Source organism: Juglans regia, chromosome 7 (genome assembly GCF_001411555.2).
Source record: "Juglans regia cultivar Chandler chromosome 7, Walnut 2.0, whole genome shotgun sequence".
Taxonomy (NCBI): domain Eukaryota; kingdom Viridiplantae; phylum Streptophyta; class Magnoliopsida; order Fagales; family Juglandaceae; genus Juglans; species Juglans regia.
Window position 1 is genome coordinate 26,260,619 of NC_049907.1, and position 21,769 is coordinate 26,282,387.

At 35.2% G+C, this 21,769-nt stretch overlaps 1 protein-coding gene across 4 annotated transcripts; it reads right to left on the reverse strand.

The window, feature by feature from the left end:
• Nucleotides 1-272: 272 nt before the first annotated feature.
• Nucleotides 273-19,416, reverse strand: LOC108987338 (histone-lysine N-methyltransferase ATX2-like). 4 transcript variants are annotated; one of them, XR_001995521.2, is made up of 26 exons: nt 18,491-19,416; nt 18,271-18,322; nt 18,090-18,164; nt 17,755-17,974; nt 15,977-16,100; nt 15,748-15,852; nt 14,807-15,009; nt 14,358-14,450; nt 14,115-14,212; nt 13,241-13,411; nt 12,295-12,438; nt 12,155-12,202; nt 11,476-11,593; nt 11,329-11,394; nt 11,187-11,248; nt 10,886-10,942; nt 7,604-7,672; nt 7,314-7,512; nt 6,565-6,849; nt 5,337-5,398; nt 5,175-5,252; nt 4,306-4,401; nt 3,690-3,793; nt 3,468-3,614; nt 3,179-3,301; nt 422-672 (listed from the first exon to the last, which is right to left on the reverse strand). XR_001995521.2 is itself a non-coding variant. In XM_018960236.2 (25 exons), the coding sequence occupies exons 1-24, from the start codon at nt 19,099-19,101 to the stop codon at nt 3,473-3,475; spliced, it is 3,282 nt and encodes a 1,093-aa protein (XP_018815781.1). In that variant the 5' UTR covers nt 19,102-19,416; the 3' UTR covers nt 273-672; nt 3,468-3,472. The 4 variants fall into 4 exon arrangements, 3 of the variants coding, with proteins under 3 accessions (XP_018815781.1, XP_018815782.1, XP_018815783.1); XM_018960236.2 differs by lacking the exon at nt 3,179-3,301 and having other exon boundaries at nt 273-672; XM_018960237.2 differs by lacking the exons at nt 3,179-3,301; nt 18,491-19,416 and having other exon boundaries at nt 273-672; nt 18,260-18,302.
• Nucleotides 19,417-21,769: the final 2,353 nt, after the last annotated feature.

The following is a 21,769-nucleotide window of genomic DNA, read 5'->3' on the forward strand; positions in this document are numbered from 1 at the left end:
ATGCAGACAACTACCTTTTTCTTGGATAAGTTCAAAATAACTCATATTGAATGCGACCCCTAACAAATTTAATTAAAAAATCCACACAATATTGGCCTAACAAGTGTCTCATGCAAGGGCGAGATTCGGATTGCTAATTCCATCGAAATCTTAATTGGTTGATGCAAATACCATAGAAATTCATCGGATGTTATTCGATATGCAATTTGACTGGGTTACAAACCTCCAAAACAAATAAAATATGGAATCATTAATAAAGCACTTTGACTTTCAAATTGCCTTTTTTTTTCCTTTTCTTTTTGACAAAAGGTTGGCTCCATTGCATGAAAATTGGTTTGCCTAACCGATGGCAAAGTGAAGGGAAAAAAAAATACAAGGGGGAAATGGTAGAAGTAAAATTAAACTAATACACCCTTTCTCATGCTCGAATAATTTTTTGTTAAGAATAATTTTTTTTTTTCCTGATACCATTCTCAAGTTGGTTTGCTCAGATTAAAAAGCTTTTGCGAAAAAAGCTCTTTGGTTGTGTAACAAATAGATGAGAGAAGAAAAATCAGAACTCTACACCGCTATCTGCCTCAATAAAAAATAAGAGCCGATGAGTAGGTTGTTGGAGAAAAGATATATCTTCAGAAGCATCTCAGATAAACATATCTTTACAGTGAGAAACTTCTGCAAAAGGAAAATGGAAAAAATGATCAGTACAAAGAGAACATGAAGAGTTAGTCATGAGATCAAGGTCAACAAGACAAAAACATGTTAGAAGAACCACAATGCAAAGTGGTAGCCAACCCTAAATTTTTTTTTATTGGCCTCGAGTGTTCAGGAACAACGTTCCGACTAATTCCGAGGGTACACAAGCCATTGGTAAGGAGTTTCCCCCACAAGTGCACCTCGAGTAATTCAAGAGAAAAGTCCTCAATCCGATGACCCCTAAAGATTGTTTGCACTCAAAAAAATTTGAACCTTAGACTTTAAGGGAGCATACCCAAAAGCTCAAGGCTTTTACCACTTGAGCCAACCCTAAATTGACATGATAAAGGACCAGAACCAATATGTTGAGCTGCACTTCTGGAAAAATATTGATGTTTCAGGACAAGTCACATAATTAATAACTATTGGCGCACTTAAAATTCAAATATGATTTAAAATATACTATTACTTGGAAAACAAAACTCGTATTTCAAAGTTCATCCAGTGGACATAATTTTGACTTCACATTTTGTTCAGTAGGATTTATTTATTCAATTTTTTTTTTTTTTTTAAATCAGCATCTGATCAACAGACTCGTCATTATGCAACATGACAATCAAGTAATCAACCAATTAAATAAAATTTAAATATGGCAAATCATTCTCTAGTGCTTCAAGAAATACAAACAACCATGATACTTGATAACCAGACTCAAAGTGAAGTACATGGGTTGAATCAATATAAACCCACAGGGTAATGAGCAAAAATGCACACGAATTGTGTAGGTACTAATATGCATTTAAACCACTAAAGAAATTGATTACCACACAAATATAAAAATAAGTGATGCAAAACTGATTCAACTGAAACTCAAATGAGCAATTATCAAACGTGATGTTATAGCCACTGCAAGCAAAAAAGAGTTGATCGAATATTTGGACAGCCTAGCCATGGATTCCTTGAGGCACTGGCCAGTCACAAGGGAACATAATCAGAAGTGCAACCAACTATAACAAGCTATTTGACTGTTGCTTCACACATGTTGCAACTTCACTTTCTAATTTACATGATTGCATCTCACAAATTGCATCCATAAGGAAGATGGCCTCCATTTGCTTACTTTAGTGTATTTGGAGGAAAAGAAACAATAGAAACTTCAAAGATTGTGAACAGACTTTCAATGAACTCAAAACATTCTTCAATACAACTTTGTTCCTTTGGTTGATCGCCATAGATTTTAATGGACTGAGCCTCCATGAACTCCTTGTATCAGTTTCTAGTTCCAACTAGGTGTCTCTTTTATATGACCCGTGCAATTGGGCTATGCCTAGTGTTATTATTAATAAAATTTGAATTCACCCATGTAAGAAAAGGTACGTGGTTGCATCTTTAGGTTCAGTTAGCTTCACTTGCTAATTTATATAGTTGCATCTTTAGTTAAGTTCACTTTGAAGTATTCAATGTGAAAATACATCAAGTGGCAAAACATACATGGTTGCATCTTTAAGTTCAGTTAGCTTCTCTTGCTAATTTACATGGTTGCATCTTTAGTTAAGTTAGCTTTGAAGTATTTCAATGTGAAGAAACATCAGGTGGTTCCAGAGCAGCTTATGTACAATCAACTTAAAAGTAGAACACAGGGCATTGCCTTCCTCAATTAAGCTTTGTACCTAGTTCTTTTAGAAGTTGAAGTTAATTTTAATTAAGGTTGAGCTGCTCACCACAGTTAATGGTTGGTTATTTCCCCCACCTTCCCCCGTTCATCTCTAAATTTTTTCTCCAATCTTTGTTTTTTTCAAGAACTTTTAGCACTCTCTGACACTAGAGTTCTCATCATATTCACCTCCACTTGTCCCAAACCCATTCCAGCTACCTCAACTTCTCCTAAACCCATTTCAGCCTTACACCAGCACCAATACCAGGTTTTACTCCATTTACCACCTCCACCATGTCTATCATTTCATTTCCCCCATTTTTTCTACTTCCACCTTCCCCAGGTGACATAGAGAAGTTAGCCTCACAGCTCAGATTGTTTTTATCCTCTATACTGTTCTGTTTCGTTACATTCCGTGTTTTAGGTAACGATCGAATGCAGCAGGTCCATTTGAAAAGAGGGGGAGGCTGACGTGGTAGCCTCCTATTAATGGGTGTAAATCACTGTTTTGCACCAAGACCAGACTAAAGATGCACTCTTTTCTCACATAAGACTCACACCAAAATTACTCAAGGGTCATTAGAGTTCTTTAAAACAAAGGAGCAATGAGAGCAAATTTTAATTTCATCCCATATTGTGTGCAGCTATGCCGATACAGCTTTACATTTGAAACATAAGATTTTCAGTATTTCACCACTTCACCAAACATGCTCTCTTCCAGGCATTTTAACCAAACAAAATTTTACAATTAAACAAAAAATGGACAGCAAAGTCCTTGGATTTTATCAATGCATTTCATCGGCACATCTTGTCATTATAAATAGAACGTACCTTTTTTTTTATCTGACTAGAGGCTAGGGGATTTTAGTCTTTCATTATACACTGAGCAATGAAATTATTCTTCAGAAGCCACACCCTCCCAAATTTTGTTGTAATCACTTAACAATCTAGATGCTGCATAAAAAATTACTCCTATTGTGAAACAGCATGTCATAATGTACAAGATCTCAACTTCTCATTTCATTTCTTGAATACCCAACTTGAATCAAGCTGCTTCTTGGTAAGTTTTACGAGCAAAAAGACACAAGGACAAAAAAGATCTTATGTATAGTTTGCTTACCTTTTTTACTCTCCTCTCCAATCTATTAATTCACTGCGAGGTGCATATAGCTTTGCTGCTCGCTCTTCCGATTCGATGTCATTAACTACACCCCGGCATCTTGGGAAGCCACAATAACATGCTAGTTGTTCATCAATTGAAAAAAATCTGTGACATAGAGATAGAAATTCAGCACCTATAAAATGTGAAAGACAACTGCATACATTTAGACTTGAAGAAAACCTATAATCATATGTGAGTTCCTCCCATCTTTTGATGTCTCTCTTGGCAAATATAATTATATGCTCATCACCATTGACACTTATAACTCTTGAATAGCAATTTGGCTGCACACAAGAAAAATTTAAAAAGGTTAGCAATCAACAACCCAAATCAAAAAGAAAAAGAAAAACAAACAAGCAAACAAATGAAAAAAAAAAAAAAACACAATAATCTCAACTTTGGCATCATTGCTTCCACTAAAAACTTAGCATTCAAGTATGATTATGTGAATGGCTAGACAAAAGTCCCATAGCTGAAGTTATGTTATCATGGGTGCAAAATTATCCTCGCCAGGAATATGCTCCCTCAAGATTTTATAATAAGAGAGAACAGTAGGCCACTACCCATTGTCACACCTGCCCAAGCAGGATCCTAGGAGAAGAGATCCAGAACGGTCCCAAATTTCAGCATTTTTGCACAAGCAGTCACAACAATGTAGCATCTCATTCAATTAATGTGATTGGTACAATGTAAATCATTAAATAGGATTATCATACATTTAAAGGCTACTCCAAATAAAAAATACTTCACAAAACTCACAAACTGCATAAGCAAAGAAAAAGCAGATGATACGCACTTCACAAGAGTGGTTAATCAGATGAGCAATACTTCCAGCCCTTGTGGCATCAATGACTCGCTCATCATCAATCCGAAACATATAAGTCCCAGCACCCTGCATGAGGAAAGGTAATCAACATTTTTTGGAGCAGCCTTTTGTTATTTCACTGGCACATGCAGCAGTCACCAAAGCAAGAAACAAATAGAATAGTTTTCCCACTTCTATGAATAGACAAAAACAAATCTCAAGTGCAAACAGAAACAAGACTATCAGGCAACAGAGTGCCAAAAGCCCAAAACTAACCAGAAGCAAGTGATTTATGTTGTTCAAAGATGCTAAAGTATAATAAAAACTGCCCAAGGAAGACATCAAATCATACAAAGTTCTTGGGAAAAAAATATTTGAGATACACAAGTTGAACTCCTTCAAAACTCCAAACTTTTTTTTTATGACATGGAACCTCATTAGGCTGGCCCTTCAAACTCGACCCTAGGGAGAAACCCCCGAATCCGCAAATCCTGTCCTTTACACAAGAGAATAGATCCAAACAAAGAAAACAGGAGCCACAATCCTTTATACTCTCATTTCCACTCCATCCACACAAATAATAAGCCATTCTCCTTTTATTAAATCCAAACTTCAAAAATACACAGCTTTTAAAATCTCCAAAAAATCAACTATACAAGGAATTTACTGTATAGCAAGAAGATCATCAACTATACAAGGACTTCACTGTATAGGTTTCTATCAATGGGAAAATGCACCACGAATGTAACCTTAAAAGGTGAATTAAGAAGATTAACCAGAGATGAACTTAATACTCAATGAATCATATAATGCTTGTACAGATAAGCACATAAATTATTAGAAAAAAAAATAACAATTACCACCAATGAATTGTATATAAAGCGCTCTCTCCGGTCAGCTATAGGAGGTCTAACAAGTTCGCCTGTGTATTCAATCACCTACATAAAGTACAATTTATCCTTCATTTTAATGCATGATGCTTTTATAAAGGATCCTAAAATAATGATAAGCAGATTACTTACCATGTCTCCTGCTCTATGTGGATGCTTTGCGAAGATACCAAACCCATGGATTCCTGATTTCCCTATTGTTAAAATAAAGTGCACCACAGAATCCAGAATTAGACATACATAAAATCATAAAATGTGTAGGTGTGGTCATTGTTTAGTGCTGGACCCATATATATCCCTAGTAATAATAAAAATACAAAATAGTTTGTTGCAAAGCACATGATAACATAATACAAAAGGTCAAATGCCAGTGTTTAAAAGATTAAGTATAAATGCAGGTAAAAATCATTACATCAATGCTCAACCTCCCCCTATTTTAGTGCCAAAATCTGGTAAATGGTGCAACTCGACATTTCTGTGGTTTACACGTCACTGTAAAAGGCCAATAGTTTGGGAGGTCAAGTATAATGCCCCAAAAAATAATATTTCCATAACTGAAGATATTAAATAATGCAACACCAATCTTCCAATATTTTTACATGGTATTGGAGCAAGATTGGTTGACCCAGGCCTCACAACTATGACAAAGCAGCACCCATCAAATTCAAGAATGGAACGGATGCAGAGAACTATATGTTAAGAAAAGAAAAGTGTTTCCTTCACATCGTGTTAATAAAATGGTATCAATGAAATAACATGATGGTAGAAAGCATCATTTACTGTATATTTTCCAAGAAAAAAGAGAAATTCCCAGGTGTATGCCTGGTAACAAATACGAAACTCGGGCTAGAATACACCCAATTCTTATTACAAAAATTCCACTCCAAAAAGCTCGCAACTGTATTCTTAAGCACATGAAAACAAATAATGTGTTAATTTCTTATAATTAGTGAATTTACCCAGCATTTTGAAGGAACAAATTAAATAATTACAAGCTTTAGAGAGTGAGCCTAACAGCTTGAAAGAGTGGTAGTTTAGGAAAGAATATGATGACATTACCAAAAGCCCAAAATCTACAATAGTTTTGAGCAAATGATCAAGGTCAGCAATATAAAACTTGCTCCAACCGAAAAGAAAACAATATATTTTTTGGTGATTCATATTGGCAATATTGAGTCATTGGATGGAAGAGAAGATACTGGTGAAAATAAACAAAGACTATAAATTATATATAATGGATATATGGAATATATCAAGCACATGATAAGCAAGTTCCGTGCAAAACCAAAGACGGCAAGAACACAGAAATAGAAAACATTGATTCCAGCAAAGGCTTGCTAAAAGTAAAACCAATTCTTACCAAATGCTAGTCTCTTTCGGAATGTCTCCCTCATGTATCTATATTTTTCAGCCATTGAGAGTATGTTGTTAGGAGCATTAAGCTGAGAGCTTTTCAGCCTCTGTAGGGTAGAAGAGAACATGAAGCCGATGAGTCCATTGGAAGACAACAAGTTTCCTGAAAATGTGTGCTGGCCATAACCGTTGACTAAGTAAGGTTGGTTCTGTACAAACAAGCGCTTCAAGGAGGCAGCGGCAAGGGCTTCTGGCTCTTTCCGCCCCCTTCTACCAAAGTAATTGTAAGGTTCTGCCAAATGATGGGCAGGAAAGATTAACATAAATAAAAACCAATCAACTGGGTATAGGCAGCAATGTAACAGAATTTCATGGAAAATGCAAAAGTTAAATGGCAATGACTTGGTGAGAAATAGAAGTAGCAGTGGGAGCTACTGTAGGAAAAAGAATGGAAGTGCTAATTATAACACGTGCCCTTTTTTTATGACCCTTAAAAGACATGATTCCATCAACTTTTGATGGCTGAATGGTGGAGAGAACAACCTAACATCCATTTAACAGCAAGGCAATTGTCAGAAAAAAAACCAGGCCAACAGTTCATGGAGAAAGAATTGGCACAGGAGCAATATAACCGCAATATTGCATGTGTGTGATAGAGAGGTGGAGAGAAAGAGAAGTGAGATAACAATTTGCAAATTCATATAGCAACAGTACTACAAAGACAAACACTGTAATACTGAATGTCTAATAACATACCAGTGCGAGCACAGCCAGAAGGATTAGATGGTGGGGTATAGTCTGAACACTGACGAGCAACTTGCCCAATACGTTCATCACCAGCCGAACGCTCATTAGAGGGTTGCCTATGCTTCTTGCAAAACGATAGCAATCGGATGCACTGATCTTCTTCATCATCATCTACAGCTAGCAGATATAGTCTGTCCTCATCTTCAAGCTGGACAATCATAAAAGAAATTAGATTAATATATATGGATGAACTGTATGAGAAACATCACTGAAGACATAATATGGAGAGGAAAATCTACCTCGACACACAAACCAGCAGCACGTGCACAAAGTGGATGATACGCTACATAACAAGTATTGTTTGAACACTGCAAAGAATTTCCATTTAGAAAGAATTCATAACTAGAAATAAGGAAGAGAGACCACAAATGTAAAACTTATGTACAAACATAAATATATATAAAAGAAGTGGTAGATCTACACAAAGATCTTACAAAAGTAGATATGAAGTCTCGCATTAAGCCACATCAATTTTTCAGTCCACTTTTGTGAGATCTCTATGCAAACCAAACATTTATATATATATATATATATACTGTATTTAGGTCGGTTAATCCAGATTACATTTGTATTTTATTATTTTGGCATGTTCCATGCTTTAAGTACCATGGAAAAAACCATTAACCGAAAAGTTATTTCATAATTGGTTAGTCCTACTTATTTCATGCCCTACTTCATTTTTCAGGAAATATCATTTTCTTTCCAGATAACTTTTGGACACTACAAAAGGATACTTTCTAAAGTGGGCTAACTTTTCTTTTCTGTAAACAATTGTTAAATCAGAGCAGATTGGCAATAAAAATGTCTGTAGCAGACACAATTATCAAGTTCATTTGGCAGTTTCCTAATTAAAGAACAAAACAGTCTATTGAGTAATAAACTTCTCCAGTGTACTTGGCTACACCTATTGATATTAATAAATTTTTTTAAACCTAAAAAAAGGTAATTATTTTTTTTTTGATCAGTAAATAAGAATTTTATTGAAAATAGAAGAAGCCAAGTACATGGGACATATACAAGAGCCACACTTTTTTCTTTTTTATAAGTAAACGATTTTGTTAATAATAATAGATATAGCCCAAATACACAAGATGATATACAAGAGATAGCATCTATCTAGAAAGAAACAGAGGATACAAGGTCATGAACATCATGGCCATTAAAATCTACAGCTAATGCCCATCGAAATAGAGTTCTAATAAAAAGAGATCTAAGTTCCTCTATTGTGCACTCCTTGTCTTTGAATGTCCGATCATTTCGCTCCTACCACAAACACCACAGAATACAGATAGGAACCATATTCTACACAATTTTGATTTGTGGAATACCTCCCAGCGCTGTCCAGCTGGCCCTATCACTAAGGCAGGTATAACCCAAGCTAATTATAGTTTGCAAAAAAACTTCATCGCATAGCACCCTAGCAAGCTCACAATGCAGTAAGAGATGATCCATTGTCTTGCCAGTTTTCTTACACATGCAGCACCAATCTATTATAATCAACCCGCGCTTCTGCAAATTATCCATCGTCAAAATCTTACCCTAAGATGTTGTCCAAGCAAAAAATGCTGCTTTAGGAGGTGCTTTGTTCCGCCAAATTTTTTGCCATGGAAACTGAATGTTCTGCAACTGTGTGAAAGGCTTATAAAAAGAACGAACCGAGAATGTGCCTTTACTTGTGGGTACCCACCACAATGAGTCAACACCTAGAGTGCTCGATGTTGTCATGGAATACAAGAGACTAAAAAAATTCCTCAAAACTAACAACTTCCCAATCTTGTTGCCACACCTATGCATGACTATCTAAAGATACAAGAAAATCATGTATGTTCATGCCATCAAAGTCTATTACAATCAACCAATAGAATAAAATGCGAAGAAAAAATGTTTTAAGCTCATCCATTGTCCATTCATGATCCTTGAAACTCCAACCGTTCCTCTCCACCCCTATGCACCACCATAGGCAAGTCAGTATCAACTTTCACATAGCTGCAATTTGAGAGTTACCCCGAATGCCTTGCCAACTGACCTAAAAGAGTCCCACTCTCGCAAAGATATCGTTCCATAAGCTCATGGCTACATCACAATGCAATAATAGGTGATCCACAGGCTCACCACTTTTCTTACACATGTAACAGCACTCAAATACAATGAATCGGCATTTCCTTAGATTATCTAAGGTGAGAATCTTTCCTAACAAAGTTGTCCATAGAAAAAAAGAAGCTTTTAGGGGGGCCTTAGTCTTCCATATGTTCTTTCATAGGAATGTTCCCTATTACTGGACCATGTGAATGTGCCACCCACTAGAGGAATGTCCAGAAGTTCTTGCTCACAAATAAATTCAAAAAAATCCATCATTGCTCAGTTAGAGCTAGGACCTCCTACTCATTTGTTTGGAAAGCGAGTGACGTTAAAATCTCCCCCAATACACCAAGAAAGTTCACTGTCGTTTAGTGAAAGACAATCTGTATAGAATAATTCCTTGAATAATTCAAATAGCAACAACTATCTCCACCAAATAACATGGAAGGTTTCATGGTTGTCCCAAGAGTTGTTGAGATTGAAGTTCTAGGCAGAGAAAGACATGAAGAGTTGGATTAGGAAGATACTGCTCAGGCATGGTTTCTTTCATACTACCTCCATCCTACATGAGTTGGAACTATTCCTTACTATATTTTAGACATCCAAAATTAACTTCTCCACTAATTCAAAGAGCAGCAACTATCTCCACCAAATAACATAGAAGGGTTCATGGTTTGTCTCAAGTTGTTGAAATGGAAATTCTAGGCTGAGAAAGGTGTGAAGAGTTGGATCTGCCAATCTGGAAGATACTGCTTGGGCATGGTTTCTTTCATATTACCTTCATCCTAAATGAGTAGGGATTTGGCCTCTACATTAACCTCCAGCAATCTCCATGCACAGTGAAATTTTGCACATGACAGTTTCTTTTACTACTTCAGTTGCATGTTTACAACATATATGTACAAAATGTGTGCAGTCTCAAAAGTAAATAGATTAAGGGTGAGTTTGGATCCCAAACTCATCTCAACTCATCATTACAACTTTTTCAAATCCCAATACAAAATATAATAAACAATTCAACTTTTTCAAATCCCAAAATAATAATAATATTAAAAAATAATATTCTAACAATATTTTGTCATCTCAACTCACTTCAACATCCAAACACACCCTAAAAAAAAATTATAAATGAGTAAGAGTAAATAGAGAGATCTTATTTGGGAATGCTAACAGTTTAAAGTTCTTTGGGCCATCATGCAAAGATGTCAGGAAAGGAAGTGCCTTCACATAGTATCATTACAACAAGAAATTCGCATGAGGCCCAAACACAGACAACCATAACCATGACACAAGCCAAATGTGTCATGAGATAAGCAAGAAAAGTTTACCTATTTAGAGTATAGGAGTTATGATGACACAAGCCACTAAATGTGGAAAAAAAAAAAAAAGTTAACCATGACCGTTGAAATTAACCATCATTATGATAAGAATCATGAAATTACTTGAATGCAAGCTCCATAAGATACACCGCAGATGCTGCATAACAGCTTCCAGCGATCCTGTTTAAACACACCAAGAAATGAATAAACAAGTAAAGACTAGTAGGAAAGGAAAAACACTTTGCTGAATGTTTAGACAGTTAGAATTCTTAAGGTTCATAGCACAAACTTAAAGAGTTCACAATGCAATTTACTTAATCCCCACAAAAAAATATTGTTAAGGTCTTTTTTTTAATTTAAAAAAGTAAATAAAGAAATGCAGGTCATGGGAATATGAAAATATATGAAAAATGACAAGAGATACCTTATTGATTCTACTTAGCCCATCAATAGGCTCCATTCTTTTTATGTCCGATAAGCAAGTTTCTGCAGTATAAATAGTGAGTTAGAAACTAATGAAGTAAAATATCAGAATAACCATAAATGTGAACCATGTATTCACAAACCAGGTATCCATATAGCACACGCTAGATGAGCCCAGCGCCCATCAGTTGTTGGCTTCATTGCGCCCCCTAAAGGTAAATCATTTCTCACATTCAATGTTACACGATCCATACCTTTACATAAAGGAAGTTTTAATTATATGCTAGTACCTATAACAGGACAAAGGCAGCAACGAGGTGGAGGGTTTGGAGCCCCGGGTCGACATAAGTTACATAACCATAGCACTCCATTGACAGGTTCTAATTCTCCATAGCATCTAGCATGGACCTAAGCAAACAGAAAAGGCAGATATGAATTACATGGGCAGTAGCACTTTTGCAATCGAAGTCAACCAGAAATGAATAAACTAATCAAGTAGAGGGATTGGCACCGGGTGTCCAGGAACAACATCTTGACTAACCGCGAGAGTGCACATGCCCTTGGCAAGGAGTTCCCCGCAAATGCACCTCGAGTAATTAAAGGGGAAAATCCCCTAGTTTGATGGCCCCTAGAGATTGTTTGCACACAAGGGAATTTGAACCTTAGACTTGGGGGGAGCATACCCCCAAGCACAAGGCCTTTACCGCTTGAACCAACCCCTAGGGGTTCAATTAGAGGAAATATTTTTGGAGACAAAAGCACAGACTGAGCAATTTTTTGGACTGTAAATATGATCTTTTGATAGATATTACAACACACAATATTGTAGGCAATTCAAACAGAAAATTCCTCATTTAATTGGCATAACATTCGATGATGTAAATAGTGTCCATAGTTTTAAGACCAAGTTCTGTACTCAGATGATCCAAACATCCCATGCATCAGAGAAATATATGAAGCAGCCGTTACCATCATTCTGCATTTATCACATTGCAGGAACAGATTGTTTTCGTACTCCTATAAACAAAAGAATATCAATCAGATAAACCATGCTGCATACAGCACAAAAGAGTCAATGAAACATCATGCACAAGAAAATTGTGCTTCACCTCATCCATGTGACAAACACTGCACTTGTCAAGGTCTTTCCAGTCAACACGAACAGGTCTGTACCCAACAGGCGGGTCTTGATATCTTCTAGAGGCCAACTTGCAGACAGAGAATTTTGAAGAAAGTCTAAATTTAGATGACCCCTGCCAATACCATGAACACTGATTTAGGCTATATACTAGAGTATATGGTATAGGAAGAGAAGAAATTTGTGAATATTTATCAATGAGATAGTCTCAGTGCATCTCAAAAATTTCAAGATGGTACTAAAAGTAAACAGAGCTGCATTTGCCTGCTTATGATTACTAGAGAACTATTAACAAAGCAACAAACAAGATTTATCCATTTAGAAAATAAATGTCAACTATAACTACCCCTGCTGTAGAAGTTCATGCAAAACTTCAGTCGAAGAAAATGACTATTAACTATTATCATTCCTTGTAGCAAAATCATGCAAAGCGTCAGCAGAACTATACCCAAAAGAAATTTCTGCAAGATTTCCAATAAAACCTTAAACATGAACCCTAAACTTAATCAAGGAGCTACAGGCAGAAGTCATGAATGTCTTCACAATAGGGAGACCATTCTCAATCCATAGATGCGAGTCAGATAACAAACTTATGCAAATTTTCACATGACTCACCACAATCAGACAACTTTTGCCTTGGTAGTTGCAGAAGTCTGATGGTTATTCCAAATTTCAAGGGAAAACAACCTCTAAAGTGACAGAAAATTCACAGTTTACAGAACTCTTTAATTTCAAATTTATAATTTTGAAGGAAAAAAAAACAATTATGCTTAAATATATGTAAACCAAAATACAGTGTCAATTCTGGAGTTAACTCATTAACTAGACATGACATAGCAAAAGTCTATCTCAGAAGGGGGAAATGGAGATAAGTGCAAAATATGAGAATTCAAGGGCAGTGTTATTTGATGCTGTACCTGTATAAGCTTCAAAACTTCAGGATTGGAGAAACCAAACATGTAAGAACCAGACTTATAGATTCTCTCTCCTCCAGCTTCAGCACTTGAACAATCAGAGCTACTTGTTTGTATTTTTTTTATTTTTTGGTATATTTTATTCCAGCATTCAGATGGAGTGGATCCTTTGAACTGTAAAGGGAATAGAAAATAAAAAATGACTTGTCACAAAAAAAGAAATAAAAAACCATGAACATGGGCGTCTCCGGTCTCTGTGGGTATACATGAACTATGGAGTAATTCAAGTATAACCATATGTAAAAAAGGATATTGAAAAACGTAACAGAAACATAGTTTACGCTTTGGCCCAATACAAAGAAACACAATCTGCTATTATTTGTGAAAGGGGTTCCTGCAAATGTCCATTGAAACAGAAATGGAAGCACATTGGCATGGATTTATTGAACACCTCATTGAGTCAGTCACTTTCTACCTATTTTAATAATGAAATCATTTCCTACAACTGCACCCAAATCAAGAACATATGTCAAGGCAACTGCCTTACTAAACATGTGAGTTTTTTTATAGGTACTTGTAAGAATGTACACAGACACACATGGTTGAATTTTAGTTCTAGATTAGAAAGAAAATCCTAAACTTCTGAAATACTTACTTATCAAAACAAAACTTCCGAAATACTTAATTTAGTGATGCAGTAGCACCGTCTACAGTCATAGATGCATGGTGAGGAAACTAGTGATACAAGATAGGATAAACTGGTGAAGAAAAGTTAAAAACCAAAGATACAAGCATAAACAATGCCATGCAATAAAAGAGTTCAGAGAGGCCATGAATTAAAAAACATGGGTTCATTCTCATCACACTACACACTAACCTGCTCTCCATTATCTAATGTCACTCTAAATAGAGGTCGAAGCTTTGATTCAGCATCTCTCAACACTTCCATCTTATAAAAGGCACATGCACTGGGATCTGAAAACCTCAGAACCAAAAGCAAAGATGTTATGACACTGGCATAAAGATGAAGATGATCAAAGAAATGCTAAGCATGATTTATGGAATTAGCAAGGTGATAAGCAAAAAAGATATATAGAGAGGATCTGTAAAGATGCTCCACCGTTCATTGAAGTAAACTTTCTCACAGCAGTATATCCTTCAGGCCAAACGGATTTCTCATCTTGGAAGTATTCCGAGTCCTTGACAATCTTACCTGCAAGAATATTTCAAATGGTCATCAGCAGAATGGCTATCTCCAAACCCCATCAACCAAGTAATTTAAATATTCTCCTTTAAATGCAGTTTGGCAATTAATAGTAAAACTATCAGATCCCAATGGGGTAATATATAGAGAAACAAAAAGACGAGTATTATATTTCTCATCTCAAGATGCCAAAGAAAGAAGAAAAAAAGGCAGTGCCATGTCCTCAGTTCAACCCCAAAAACTAAGTTCTCAATGATAACCCCAGCCCCAAATGTGATGTGAAAAATTGGACAAAACACATGAGACAAGCAACTTTATAAAATGTCTTATCTTATAAGGAGCAGCGTCAAACCATAGAGAATTACCAAGGCTCATAATTCGCAAATCCCCAATTACATAGGAAGAAGTACCAAGGCTCTCTGATGCTCCATCAATCTCTACATCTTCTAGGAAATCTTCACCAGTATCTGTACTCCCTCCATCATCTTCACTTGCACTTACATTATCAGTGGTAATTCCATTTCGCAGCTGTAGCATTCTTCTTGGAAGCTTTTGTTCACTCAAATACCTGAAAAAATCCACAGGATTGCATTAACTGAAATCTCAAGTGTGCAAGAAACAGAGCCTACCGAACTCTATTGATTAAACTGACAGGCATGGTAGAAACTAAATTTTCTCAACAAGGACTTGACATCAAACCAATTATTTTAAGAATGAAAGGCAAAGGTCAAATGGTCAAAATCAAGGAGCATTTAACGCAATCAGAATACCTTTAAAGCTAGATGAAGTGACTAATAACTAAATGTATCCAATATATTTAGCTTATTAATATACTTATCAAAAACATTATGTAGCTTATTAATATGCTAAAGCCCAAAAATATTTTAATAGTCATTATGACTTATTACAAGTTACAAACAAGACAGTAAGTACAGCCATGTATGGGAAACAAGTTAGCTCATGGAAACTTGCTTACCAGGTCTATGAACAAATTGCACAATTACTGAGATTGCAATCACATATGACATAATTAACCAGGATGCTAAAACAAGATTACAAGATGACCCATGGAATAATCCAAGAGAACCTATTTGACATTAAGGCATCCCATGTTGAAAAAATATTGTGATCAAATAAGCATGGTTTTGAGGATGTACTTTCAAACAAAATATTTAAAACTGAACCCTGACAACGGCTCATCAACAATGAGTAAGGAGTGATGAAGGCTTGCATGAAAAATAAGCATTCACTGCAAAATGGTATCATGTCACCTCTACTGAAAACGAACTCTCGTATATAATCTTACGTTTTCGCTTCTTCCAAGCTGCGAATGAAACGAGGTTTCTTGCACTTCAGGTGGAAAGAAGAAAGGAGTCCCTTGAGAAATGAGATAACCTGTTTCACTTTAATTCTAGATAAAAACAAGAAAATATCTGCAATGTCAGCTTAAAAAAAATAGGTACAATATATGCATTCAATAAGCCAGTGCGCGTAAAAAAACATAGAATTTCTTTCTAATTTAAAAAATCACAAACCTTGCAAAATCATGTGTACCAAAAAACTGCACTGGAATTGACTGTCCTCCCAAAATTTTGCTTAACCCTTTATGATCACCAATGAGTGATTCATCCACAACAATTGCCGGCCACATAGCATGACCTGCACTAAAACAATTGAAAGAAGAAGTTGGTGTAAAATTAAACTCAAAGATGAATGAAAGTAAAACAATAGGAGTAAAAATTAAATAACATATCAAAAACTGCAAGTTAACTTCTAGATTAAACACTAACTGTACCAAAAGCCATACAAGACTTTAAAAAATAGAATAAAATAAGTCGCAAGCAAAGGGATCATATGAAAGCATGTCTTAATACAGAAAAAGACGTATTTTTCTATAAAAGGTTAAGAGGGAAAAAAGCATATTCATTGTGCATGGTACAATTTGTAATAAAAAAAATATTGTTCAGTCGTATCAGTAACTTTGAGTAACAGCTAAACAATGCACTTTGCACTTCACATAAACTCAGTATATGACATGAAGCTATCTCTCATAATTGCCACAAAAAATAACTTATCTCTATCACGAAGCATTATAGGTAGATGCTAAATTATTGGGAGTTGTGAAACATTGATGCGATCAAAGAGATACAGTAAATCTCAAGAGAAAAAAATCTCCAACAAACAACTTCTGACATAATTTTATCACTTAAGACTACTAATCAAAAAATATTTATCACTTAAGACTAAAGTATAGTGCTCACATGGCAGTCATCAAAATCCTAAAACCCATAATAACATAAGACAAGGATCTACTAGGAAGAACTTTTACTGTACTAAATGAGGAAGCAATTACCAATTTATAGCCTACTATACTTATTGGGCTTTAGCTATTGTTTTCAATGGAACTAGTGTCCACAACTTCCTTGTTTCTCTTTCTAGTTCCTGACTTGTAACCTAGATTTCTGCATTTGTATAGTTGGTGTGTACTTGGGCTATGCCTATTTACTTTTCTTAATAAAATTTTCTTACCTATCAAAAAAATAACTAAATTTATAATACCCGGCTTGAGTCTCGGACAACCAGTGCCAATCAAAAAAGAAATACCCCAGGTTGAGTACAGAAAGGTCGTAAATGGGATCTTACATTGCTTAGGAGGGAAAAGTTATTGCCCTTTATAATAATTCCAAGAGGCTCCATTTATAAAAATCCAATCGTCATATGGGCTTATGATCTTTCTTTTTTTTATAAGAAAACAATTGTATTAATAAGAACAGGCATAGCCCAAGTACACAAGATAGATATGGGCTTATGATCTAAACGATAGTATAAGCACTTATGATGAAAAATGTTGTGATGAAAAACTTAAATGTTTGTCAAGAAGACGCAGAAACTCATAGAAAACTAAATTTATTAGCATAAGATCTAGTTAACACATAGGGAGGCATCAAAAGCCGATAGTCAAAACTTAATAACAGCAAAGGATTTATTTTTACCGATCAAAATAAATAACAGGAGAGGATTTTTTTTTTCCCATTTTCAATGGTTCATGAAATAAAAGTGCCTTCCAATGCCTATTTCAATGAGAGAAATTCCATTTACTATCCTCTCACCATCCTCTTATGTGGTATCAAATGACTTCATGATACGCAATGAATGATAAATAGTTTTCAAATCATCTAATGCCACATTAAAGGGTGATGAATAACACTTCTCTTTCAACAAACTCTTCAAGCTTTTCTTTTCTGTTTTTCTATTCTTGACAAAAATAGATTAAAAGTAGCCAACAAACAAAAAACAAAGATTAAGCACAAACCAGTAAGCTTGGCCCATATAATATCCCCAGGCTCAAGATCTTGGCAGTCATCCAAACTTGCAGCCAACACAACCATCTCGTTGTAATCATAGGCATCACCATCCATACTATTAACACTACAACTGAAGTTCAAATGTTGCATCTCTTCATGAGAGATAAAAAATTTAATTTTCTCATTTGAAAGAATCAGATCTTCTTTATCACCATCCTCATATTCTACCTGGAGTGGCACAAATGAATGTCAAGCCACGAAGATTCAAATCCAAATAATCAGAAGCTTTCAATAACTCAATGTGAAACAAAAAATGTGTTTTTTTTTTTTTGGTGGCGCATACTTGATGTCGATTAGCCTCTGGATTGTAATCCACAACTCGACCAGAATACCAATCAGCATCCAGTGGCCAATAAACCTGTACTCAACAAACTTGCTCTCATTCCATAAGAATTGTCATATTACATATAAACCCAATAAGACCACGTCAAAAAAAAAAAAAAAAGAGCTTACAAAGTTCTTGCCTTGCATTGTAGTCCAATAAATGTTTTTGGATGAACACTATCGAAACTCAACCTGATGGAGGCACAATTCAAATTGTCACCTAGTAATTCAGATTCTCACAACTTTCAATAAAAATAAAAAAAATTTAAAATTTAAAAAAAAAAACCTCAGAAAATAGAAGCTAAACCTAGCTGAAGCATGATTAGTTCATGCCTCCAGAACTGAAGTGAAAGCACACACCTGACCCATCTCTTGGTGGAAGGTGACTCGGACAAAACGTTCTCACAATTCTCCGAAAAAACTCGCTTCCTTTTTCGGGAGTTAGTACTAGAATTATTACTATTAGTAATATTACGATTTCGGGAATCCCTCAATCGCGGCCCATCAAGGCTGCGTAAAACGCTGGAGTCTACACCCAACTTCACCAGTTCACTACTCCCAAATCTCCGTTTCTTCTTCTTGTTGTTCAACAATCTCCCCCCTAACTTCCCATCAAACTCAGAAGTTGCCTCTTCGCGGGTGATAACAGAATCGTAGAACGATGAATGGCGGAATGTTTTGGGGCGGCGAGAGTAAACGTGGACGAGAGGAGGTCGTCTATAGATGGAAGGGGAGGAGGGTTTGCGATCGGGATCGGGATCGTGGTCGTAATCGTTGACGATGAGCTTACGGGCTTTCACTTTCTTGGACATGACGTTGGAGGAGCCGCTGGCGCTGACGCTGACGCTGACGCAGCAGGGGGAGGTGGCGGAGTAGACGTGGTCAAGTGGGAGATACCGAACGGGAGTGCCGACGGCGCTGTGGACGTCGACGGTGGTGTCGTCATCTTGGTGCTTGAGAGCGAATGCCATGAATTTTCGCGACCGAGGAGAGAGAAGAAGCAAAAGCAGTGGGCCTTACCTTTGCTCTCTCTCGCACTCGGTCTCGAACGGAAAGTTATGGCAATGGAGGATAGGAAGCGAAACTTTCTCACGTCTTCTCAGAGTGGAAGTGAGTGGGGTTTCAAAATTTTGGGAAAGGAGATTGGATTAGGGATTTAAAAGAGGAGGATGAGAGGATCGGGTTTTGGGAATTGGAGGGAGGGTTTTCGCCAAAATATCGGTTTCCCGCCGTGTGTGCTACAAAGGGAGAGAGAGAGAGAGAGCTCACAGCAATCGATGGCATGGAAAATTACACGGCCGCATTTTAACGAATCTACTTTGTAGCTGCCTTGTAGCTACCTTGCTGGCACAATCCATCGAAATTTTTGTTATAAATCTAAAGAAAAGTAACGAGAAAATATCACTACATCTAGAATTAATTTTTTAAAAATTAAATATTAATTATTTCAATTTTCTTGGTATGAGTATGCTCTTTAAGATACATTTTATAGAAATGGAGGATATATGATATTAAATAAATATATAAATTTAGAAAATGATAGTACATGAATAAAATGGATATATAAACATGAAAAATAAAGATATATGAATATAAGAGAATTCTAATAGTCATTCATTAAATACATTACATATATTTACAACATTTCTCCTTAGATGAACATACTCAGATAATATGTCTCGTTAAAACTTTATCAAATAAAATTCAGTGGAAAAAACTTGTGACAAAGGAAAAAATAATACAACATTGTAATGTGTCATTGAATGCTTTAGGATTGTCTCATTAAAACCTTGTAAAAGAAAACCATATGATAAAAACTTTAGCGAAGGAAATGAAAAGTACAATCCAAGTGATAATTGACTTCCCTTCGTAGCTATGCAAATTTTCAATTGTTCATGATGAAAGATCCTTAAGCCATCACATTTCAATGTTGTGTACCAACTTTTTGAATGTTACAGTTGGTAAGTTTTAGTGAATAAATCTGTCAAATTATCACTTGACTGTATTTTATTGACATCAATGTCACCACTTTTTGAAACTCGTGTGTATAAATGAATTTTGGTGAAATATGTTTGGTCCTATCATCTTTGATGTAGCCACTTCTTATTTTGCATAATACATGCCGCATTATTTTTATATAATATTGTTGAGCCGCCTTTGATTGTGAGTAAACCACACTTTTATTAAATATGTTAAATTATTGATCTTATCCAAATGCATTCATGGCTTACTCCATGTATTGCAATATTTTATGAGTGATTAGAATAAGTAGCTACTATTGTTTGTTTGATAGACTTCCATAAAATAATTGTACCTCCATATATAAATAGGTATCCTATTTGAGAACACTCTTTATGCGAATCAGATAGATAATTTGCATCTACATATCCAATTAATTGTGTGCTTGATTCTTTTGGATAAAATAATCTCATGTCGATCGTATCATGAAGATAACGTAAAACATGTTTAACTCCATTTCAATGTCCTCGAGTTTGTGCAGAATTTTATTTTATTAGTAAGTTGATTGAAAATGTAATATCAGGTCTTGTAGAATTTGTAAGATATATTAAAACACCAATTGCACTAAAATATGGTACTTCATGACCAAGAATTTCTTCATCTTCCCCTCAATGATGAAAATGGTCATTCTCAACATCAAGTGATCGAACAAATATTGGAATACTCAAAGAACAAGCTTTATTCATATAAAAAAGTTTAAGAACTGTTTCTGTATATGTAGACTGATGAACTAAAATTCTATTTTAAAAATGTTCAATTTGTAAATAAAAAACAAATCTGGTTTTTCCAAAATCTTTAATTTCAAATTCATTTTCCAAATAAGTTGTAGTTTTCACGAACTCTTCTGGAATCCCAACAAAATTTAAATCATCCACATATACTTCAATAATTGTGAATCCAGACTCTGACTTCTTAATAAAAAACACATGGACAAATTGGATTATTCTCAAATCATTTTTTCAATAGATATCGCTTAGACGATTGTACCACATGTGTCCGGATTATTTTAAACCATATAACAATTTTTGTAGCTTGATAGAATAAATACTTCTGAATTTTGAATTATATTATTCAGGCAGTTTATATCCTTAAAGGATTTTCATGTATATATCATTATCTAGTAATCCATATAAATATGTGGTAATCACATCCATTAAATGCATATCCAAACTTTTTATTACCACCAAACTAATAGAAAATCTGAATGTAATTGAATCAATTACATGAAAATATGTTTTTTGAAAATCAATACTAGGTTCCTGCAATAAACCTTGTGCAACTAGTCTTGCTTTCTATCTCATGATTTCATTTTTCTCATTATATTTTCATACAAATACATACTTATATCCAACATGTATAACACCTTCAGGTGTTTTGGATTACAGGTCCAAATACTTCACGTTTTGCAAGTGAATTCAATCATGCATTAATAGCATTTTTCTATTTTGGCCAGTCATTTCTACGTCGACATTTTGCAATGGTTTGTGGTTCAATTTCATTATTACTTTTGATAATGTCAATTGCAATTTTAAATGAAAATATATTGTTGACAATACTTTTATTTTTATCCCACAATTCTCATATACTTACATAATTTATTGAGATATCGTTATTTTCATA